The sequence below is a fragment of the Phalaenopsis equestris genome, unplaced genomic scaffold (genome assembly GCF_001263595.1).
Source record: "Phalaenopsis equestris unplaced genomic scaffold, ASM126359v1 Scaffold001343, whole genome shotgun sequence".
Lineage (NCBI taxonomy): Eukaryota > Viridiplantae > Streptophyta > Magnoliopsida > Asparagales > Orchidaceae > Phalaenopsis > Phalaenopsis equestris.
Window position 1 is genome coordinate 663622 of NW_018165782.1, and position 8541 is coordinate 672162.

Consider the following 8541-nt stretch of genomic DNA (forward strand, 5'->3'; position numbering starts at 1 on the left):
CACCACCCCGAAGAGCTCTTTTGGGAGGTGACATAGGGCTGTGAATTTAATTTAAAATTTGTCGAAAATTAATTCAAATTTTGGTTCAGATCAACATCGGATCGCAAAAAATCAGTAAAAACTAGATCGAATTATTTTGAGTCAATTTTTAGTTATACATGAATTGTCTCGTAGTATTTTTTATTTATAAAAATAATATACATAATAATTAGTAAAATTGATTATAACCAGTCATGAATTATAACTTCAAGAAAATTATTTCAGTTTCGAGCCAATTCAAGCAAATTCCTGGGTTGAAACGGATCCAAATAAGTCAATTTGAGCAAGCTCGTTTCGATTTCTAGCCGGATCGAGCTCTATTAAATTTCAAACCGACTTACCACAAGCCAATCTCGAGCCGCACTAAATCTTCTGGAGCCTATTTCGGTTCGTTAACAGCCCTATGAGCTTTATAATTTGCAATTAACAAATCTAAAAGTCATAACTCATTCCTTTCCTGCTTCAGCAACCAATCAATGCATCTCACACCTCCCCAACTGTTAAATTTCGCTTTGTTATTGAAATTTTTAATGCCTGCCTTCATTCACAGGTCTCCATCCCAACTGTAATCCTTTTTTCTTCTATATAACCACACAGAATTCCTTCATTCCGAATCACTGAGACTAAGTACTTAGAAGCCATGGATACCTACAGCAAATGGCTAACTATCCTTCTCCTGATCTTCGGTGTTGTCCACCATTTCGGCACCGCCGCGTTAGCCCGCCACCTCCATGAGAGGTTTGGCGGTGCCGGCGGGGGTTTTGGTGCCGGATTTGGTGGAGGAATTGGAGGAGGTGGAGGTTTCGGAGGCGGTGGTGGTCAAGGTGGCGGCTTTGGGATTGGTGGTGGTGGTGGCGGCGGATCCGGTGGTGGTTTTGGTGGCGGAAGCGGTGGAGGAGTTGGTGGAGGGTTTGGAGAGGGAGGGGGAGGAGGAGGAGGAGGGGGGGTTGGAGGGGGGGGTGGGGGGGGGGGGATTGGGAGGGGTGTGCTAATCGGAAGGGTTGGAAATGCCAATAATAGGTTTGATGAGGATTTTAATCGGTTTTTTAACAAATTCATTGAATAAGAGGGTGGAATTGTTAAAAATAAAGATATGGTGATGGATGAATGTTGTAATTATTTGTAATTTTTATATTGTTGTTATTAGTGATGAGAAAGAATGGCTTTTATTTGATGAAATGACTCTGATAATTCAATACACATATACATACATACATATTAATTGCATAACTAACATTTTATCGATTAACAATCCCTAAGCCAGGGGAAAGGGAAAACAACATGAAGGCATTCAATAAACTACACAATTTGGGTAGGTGTCTGATGACCTACCCCATTCTTATAGGTCTGTAGTGTAGAATCAATTGGACCAGGATATCCATCGACATCTCCTAGCCATTCCGCCTTAAGTAATTAGTCCACTCTAACTTAAGAATGACGTTACGATGATTTACATCCACGTCTCTCAATTTCTATGTATTTACATATCTACCCCTAAATTTCCATGTTTGAAAGTATTTGGTTCACTTTTTAAAAATTATATTTAATATCTTCAACATCTTCAATACTAACATCAAAATTAAAACAAAAATCTTCAATATGAAATAAAATAATGGGGTGATATAAATATAAAAAATAAATTTTAAATTTTCGATACATAAATATATAAAAATTGGTTAGCATGCATGTTAATGCCCCCTAAACGTGAAGTTTATGCATACACTACACAATTCATTTGTCTTTATATATATTTAACACTGGATTATAAAAATATGTACGTATTTCACTTTAAAAAAAATTCAAATTAGTAATGTATTTGATGTGACTAAATTTAAGTGATACGCATATATCAAAATTTAGGTTTTATATATATATATATATATATATAGTATTATTATTGCCGGCAGTTTCAAAGAAGATAAAAGTCCATCCACCTCACAATGACTTCTAATATTTGAGCTTATCCTGAAACTATTTTATAAATATTTTTACAGATACATGCAACCCTCTCAAACAAGAGAAAAATTTGCGTAAACACGACATTTGCATAGCTGCATTCATAAGAGGTTATTTAGAGAGTATTAGTACATTATATCTACATTATACCCCCCTTATAACATCTTTGTAACCTACCTATAACCCTCTAATACCCTCTAAATAAATTCCAATGTAGCTCTGCAAACGTCTTACGTATGCAAATTTTTCTCCTCAAACAAACTCCAAAATATGTATGAAAACCTCTTTAAATATACCTAAAATAATTTTTTTATTAATTTTAATTCTTTTTAATGATAATCACAAACATTTTAAAAACAAATCTTCTAGCATATGATAATCCATAAAATACAACTTGTTTGACTCGAATGCTAAGAATAGACTCAAAATACCAACAATTTTACATTTTTACATAACATGAATTTTTACATATATACCATCTCAATCTATGAAAGAAAAGATTAATTTCACATTTTAAAACTTATAATAGTAAAATTTTAGATGAATATAAAAATCAAATATTGTCTTAGAAAAAATCAATAATAAAAAACTAAACACCAAATCATCTATACAACAAGTGTGGAGAGTGTATTATATAAACCACAAAGGTGATAAATAATAAGCCTTAGAAAAGCATAAATATAAGTATTTTCTGGGACTGTGTTGAACAACTAAAGACATTATTACACATTCAGAATTAAACCACAAAGCATGTAAATATTGCAGGGATTCATAGCTGGGAAAGAAGATGACGAAAAGAAGAGGAGAAGATAAGAGGGAATGTACACATTATTTAGTGGTCTCATATATAGGAGGAAATATTCCGTGCGCAACCGACAAGTTGATTTGATGGTATTGTGAAGATGTTCACCACAAATATTATCAAATCCGCACCTATCTTATGAGCACGTAATATTTTTTTCCATATACAAAAGACCTCATGATGCCTTAGAACGCAGAACCGAAGGTGTTTTCGCCACTGTAAGTCATGTAGAGGAAGCCATCTTCATCTTTGTTCTCTTCATATATTGCAGACATCATAGCAGCTACAGTAACAAAATCAAATTTATACTTTTAAAAAAGTAAGAATAATAAAGGGAAATTTACAAAAATAACCCACATTTTTCAAGTATTTACCTATATAACACCTAAACATTCATACTTACATGTACGTCACTCGATCTTTAAAAGTGAGATACAAAATTTTCAAGCATAAGTTTATGACACCAAGGTGTTATAAGTATAAATATAAAACATTGGAGGTTAGATATGTAAATTTAACTTAAAAAAATGATGAATAAAACTAAGAAAAAATGTTGCATAGAGTCTTCTGACCTGTAGGGGGAAGGGTGTTCTTCACAAAGATGAAGATTGCCTTTTCAGCACTTAGCTTAATCCTCTTCCGAACAACATATACAAACTGTCCCACCGTAAGATCAGCAGAATACCTAATCATCAAAATCAAAGTTAAAAACTAAAAAGCATGATTTAGGTAGTATGAATTTTGCATAAAAAATATGATGATGTTAAATATAAAAAATTAGCAAATTTAATCATTACCAATAATCTCAAGTTTAAAACTTCATCAAAGATAATTTTTTGAATACAGACTACAGAAGAAGAGATTCAAGTAAATAAATAAAGGGGTGTTGACATATACTTATATATCTAACACCTAAACTTTACTTCTTATATTTATACCGCCCAAATCTTTCATATCACGTAAAAAAGACCACTATTTTAACTTTTAAACAGTGAAATACACATTTTCATGAATTGCTTGAGGTGTTGGATATGTAAAAACAAAAGAATTGAGCTGTACGCATGTAAATCTTCCATAAAGAAGTTAATTAAATTCCCAGAATATAAAAGGTGTATAGTTTACTGACTTCTTCTTGTCAATGTCTGGAATATCACTTCTCTCAGCCTTCTCAACAATCACCTTCATTGAAAAAAAAAAAGAAGAATAAGCACAATAATTACAGCATAAAATGCCAAATCAAATGTAGATTATAAAAAAAGCAGCTCATTACAGGAATTCTATCTGGATATTTCTCCCTAATGCGAGCTGCTTCAGCTTGTCTCCTCTCTGAAATTCAACATAAAAAGTAAGTTGAAATTTTTACAATAAATTTTAGCAAATAGCAATGTAAAGTACATTATAACTTCTTACTGACATAAATACCCCATCCAATTCATATGTATTTATATATCTAACACCAAAACTTTACATTTTACATTTCTACCTCCCAAATCTTAATGTTTATAAAGTGAAATACACTTTTCCATGCATAGGTAAGGCGGCATATATGTAAATTTAGCTGAAAATAACATCACCACAAAATCAAACCAAGCACATAGATGATAGAGGTTTCACTAAAGTAAAAACAAATATACGCACTTTTTCCTTGTAATGGATGTAAGATGCCATACCTAAAGATAGAAGATTTTCTTAAGTTATTCATCGTCCACTCCATTGTTATAAGGCAAAAACTCATAATTTCAGAGAAAATTATACTCAATACATATAAAAAAAGGGCATCCACGTCGAGAACAAGGAAGAATTACTTTTTAGAACCCTCAAGTTTCAAAGATATCTTAACGTGTAAAATTTTCCTACTTTCCCAAAGTTTCACACCCTGCCGCAAATTCAAAATAACAAGAAAGACTTACACACACAACACTCAATTGTCATTTGCATATCTAACGCCTAAACATCAATTTTTCCATATTGTGCATCAAAAATTGTATTTCAGTTTTTAAAAACTAAAATGGTGGTATTTTTTTTAAGTCATATGAAAGATGTCAGGCTTGTAAATGTAAAAAAGTGAAGTTTATATGTTAAGATATGTAAAAACAGAGGAATTGGGTGGCGTGCATGTAAAAGCCACATATTTGCCCCTTAAAATCAAACCAGGCACATAGATGATAGAGGTTCTATGGGCTCTTCTTCCTTATAATATTCCGAAGATACCATACTTCATAGTAATAGATTTTCTCGCATCCCATATGAGAACTTACAAAGGAAATCATACTCAAACACAAGCAGAAAAAAAGCATCTGCATCAAAAACCAGCAAGGCTTCTAATTTCTAGACAACCTGTAAGTTACCACGATATCCTCACCTGTGAAATTTTCCTATTTTCACAATCTCTCCGTTCAATAAAAATAAAACCAAGCACACAGATCATAGAAGTGACACTCAACCTTCTAGATCAAAATCCAATATGAAATTTAATCAGCAAAGAAAATAAACCCTAGCTTCAAATCAGACAGCTTTTCAAGGCAAAACGGAGACAGAAATAAAAGGAGGAAAGCAAACCAAGAGGGTGCTCCAACTTGAACGAGTTCTTCGCCATGGATTTCTACGTTTGGCTGCAAAATAAGATCATCTTTTCATCTCAAAGAATCAAAAAGAGAAAAATTAAACATGCCAAGATCGATCGATTGATCCGAAAGGATTTGAAAAGGATAAAGAACGTACAGCAAGAGAAGGGAACGATTGCTGAGAGGAGGCTAAGGCTGCTTGACCGTCACCGGGAAAATACCTTGTGAATGGGATGGAGGAGGAATTAGGGCTTTTTTATTGCTCCACGAAAGGAAGAGTGCGGAACCGTGCAAGAAAGCGAGACTACCGCCGTCAATTAACGGAGCTAGCAGTCATCGGGGACTCCAATTGGTTAACATTATGAAATATATCTTTCTGTATTATTTTAAATAGGGTCTAAGCCAATTCTCTGCGCGTTTAACTTATTTGTATTAATACATATCCTCTTACTTGTGTTTGCGTTTGACTTCGTGTTTGTGTTCGTGTTCGTGTTCGTGTTAGCTCGTAAAAGTTTGTTAGTATTCAGCCAAATGTGAGCTGATTGAAAAATTCTTGTCGTTTATTTGTTTGATTTTGACTCGAACTGGCTCGAGCTCGGCTCCTGAGCCAGAACCCATTAAGGTCATGCGAGCAACACAGACTATTTTGCTGGTATCTACCTACATACCAATCAATTCTTATGCATTTACATACTCAACATCTAGATAAATACAAAAAGTGTTGCTTTGCATATAGAGCACCCGAAATATTGATATTTATAAATAGAATTTCATGAAAATGAAAAATGTACAGGGTCCATGAATTTTGTTATTTGAGGGAGAATTTAAAAAATAGGTGAAAGGGAGTGGTTGATTTGTAAATAGCAAGTTTCGGGGTGATCTGTATGTAACAATCCAATTTTTTTAGACATTTACACAGTCAAGTCATATATATTTACATATATAGCACCTAAACTTTAATTTTTAACATTTATACCAACTAAATCTCTTCTATGCATTTTTGTTAAATAATATAAAGTTTTAATATAAAATTAATATAATAAATATTATTATTTAATTATTTTGAGTCAAAACAAATCGAACATGTTTGTTCGTGTTCAACTCGTTTATAAATCAAGTTCGAAAAATTTTTAGTGTTTGACTCACTTGTTTATCAAACAATTCGAGCACGATATCACGGACTAACTTTCCTCAAGTCACCCGTGCGGCTTTAGCGCTCTTTCTTAGCACTAAATCAATCTTATCACTCCCAACACTGGACTTATGAGCCCCAAGCACTCTTAAGAAGAATAATACAAAGAAAGGAATATAATTAGCACTTGAATACTAGAATGTTTTGATTCAATGCTTGGGTAATTACAAATGAGGGGAGGAGCTCCTATTTATAGCCTCCTCCATCTCTTTGGTCTTTCATCTAACCAATGTGGGATTATTCCAAGTCTAAGAGAAGTTTCTAGATTACAATATAATATTCTATCTCTTAAACTATTCTTATGTACATACATAACTCTAGAACATTCTAGTTATTTTTAGATTCTCTTTAGAGCTTTTCCTTCTTGCTCTCTCCTGAATGTGGCAGAATCTTCTAGAGCCCCTTTGATGACTTTATATCCTGACCTTCTCTAGAATCTTCCATCCTGTGTTCGTCTTGACGATTTCTCGAATATAGCGGAGCGTGACAACGAGCAACTTAATGCGTAAAAAATGAGTTGTTCGCGATTGTTCGCGAATAACGAATTGTTTTTTACAGCGCTATGAAAATGTTTATGACTCATTTATTTTTTCGAACAAATTGCGCGTATAAAACTCGAGTAAGGCTCAGTTAGAGTTCAATTAAGATTTGATTATGACTCTTTTATTTTCTTAAATAAGTTATTGATTAATATGCTCGATAAACCTTATATAAACTAAGCTCAAATTGTGTATTTATAAGCGGGCTGGAATATATTCTTAAAAGCTCAAATTGAGCTAGAGCTTAGCTCAAACAAGTTTTTAATAGACTAGCTCTTGCTCAAATATAATTTTAAAACTCAAATTTAGAGCTCATACTAATAATAAATGAGCTCGGTCGGGTCGATTCGTTCGCAGCTCTATCAACTTACGTACACGCATGGCTCGTCATAGATTTTCAATAGTCCTCATAAATGGCAATTTATTTTTATTCAGTGTTTTTGCATTAGGGTTATATCCGTGAAAGCGTCGGAGTAGCTCCGGTGGCAGACAAGATTAGAGAGATCGTCCTTATCTTTTAAATTAGACTTTTGTTAAGCTAGGTAAGGGTATACCTAAAAAAATGTGGGTATATTGTATCTTGATTTATTATAATTAAATGAGAATATGACACTCAATAGTAGGGCTGTCAAAACAGCTCGTTGTTCGTGAATAGCTCGTGTTCGACTCGTTAAGAAACTCGTGTTCAACTCGTTCGCTAGGTTAACGAACCGAACACGAATAACACGAACAAATGTTTGTTCGGTTCGTTTTGGCTCGAAATATTACTGATCAATTATATATATATCTTTGATGAGTAATATTTTTTAAAAATTTAATTAACTACAAGGCTACAAAAATTTATAATCAATTAAAATTATTAATGAAGAAAAAAGAATAAAAATTATTAAATTAAATTCAAATGATGTTTTAAATCTTGTCTCAATCCTTAATTTCTTATGGCTACGTGATTAGGATTGTCAAAATGACTCTTTGTTCGTAAACGGCTCGTGTTCCGCCCCTTAAGCAAACGAGACAAACACCAACACACTTTTTGAGCTCGAAATATAAACGAGCCTAACAAGCTCTTGCTCGTGTTCGGCTCGTTTACACACCTACTCTTATGAATCTGACCCCATTTAGTGAGATAAAAGGCTTTTGATTTGGTGGTGGTTGTTATTTTAGCACAAGGGAACTTATTAAAAATTAGATATTTTCTCTCATGCATTTAATATTAATTTTCATGTTTTTTTCTTAGCGAGCATTTTGAATTAAAATAATTGTCGTTGAATGATAAATCGATAATGGAGAAATAATGCTGCGGGAATATATTTGGAAACTTCCCACCGGATGCGGACACAATCATTCACAAATCATGCGCTCATTTAGAAATAGAAAGAAGGTATAATAATGTTTGATATAATTACTTGCCTCAATTAATATAATTATTATATGAGAATCTTATACAAC

The 8541-nt window shown here is 33.2% G+C and overlaps 2 protein-coding genes across 2 annotated transcripts; one reads left to right on the forward strand and one right to left on the reverse strand.

Annotated features, from left to right (window-relative positions):
• The first annotated feature begins 679 nt into the window (after window positions 1–679).
• Window positions 680–1105, forward strand: LOC110034076 (glycine-rich protein 5-like). Its single transcript, XM_020738329.1, has one exon. It carries the CDS (start codon window positions 680–682, stop codon window positions 1103–1105), a length of 426 nt encoding a protein of 141 aa, XP_020593988.1.
• A 1554-nt stretch (window positions 1106–2659) lies between these two features.
• LOC110034070 (autophagy-related protein 8C) lies at window positions 2660–5717 on the reverse strand. The gene is made up of 6 exons (XM_020738323.1): window positions 5519–5717; window positions 5357–5409; window positions 4068–4123; window positions 3924–3976; window positions 3370–3482; window positions 2660–3080 (listed from the first exon to the last, which is right to left on the reverse strand). Exons 2-6 carry the CDS (start codon window positions 5391–5393, stop codon window positions 2983–2985), a joined length of 357 nt encoding a protein of 118 aa, XP_020593982.1. The 5' UTR covers window positions 5394–5409; window positions 5519–5717; the 3' UTR covers window positions 2660–2982.
• Window positions 5718–8541: the final 2824 nt, after the last annotated feature.

Coding starts and splice junctions, on each gene's coding strand:
- LOC110034070 (XM_020738323.1), bottom strand. CDS start 5,393: ATGGCGAAGAACTCGTTCAAGTTGGAGCACCCTCTTG. Junction 3,977..4,067: donor AATATCCAGATAGAATTCCT/GTAATGAGCTGC, acceptor TTTTCAATGAAG/GTGATTGTTGAGAAGGCTGA. Junction 3,081..3,369: donor GAACACCCTTCCCCCTACAG/GTCAGAAGACTC, acceptor TTGTTACTGTAG/CTGCTATGATGTCTGCAATA.
- LOC110034076 (XM_020738329.1), top strand. CDS start 680: ATGGATACCTACAGCAAATGGCTAACTATCCTTCTCCTGATCTTCGGT.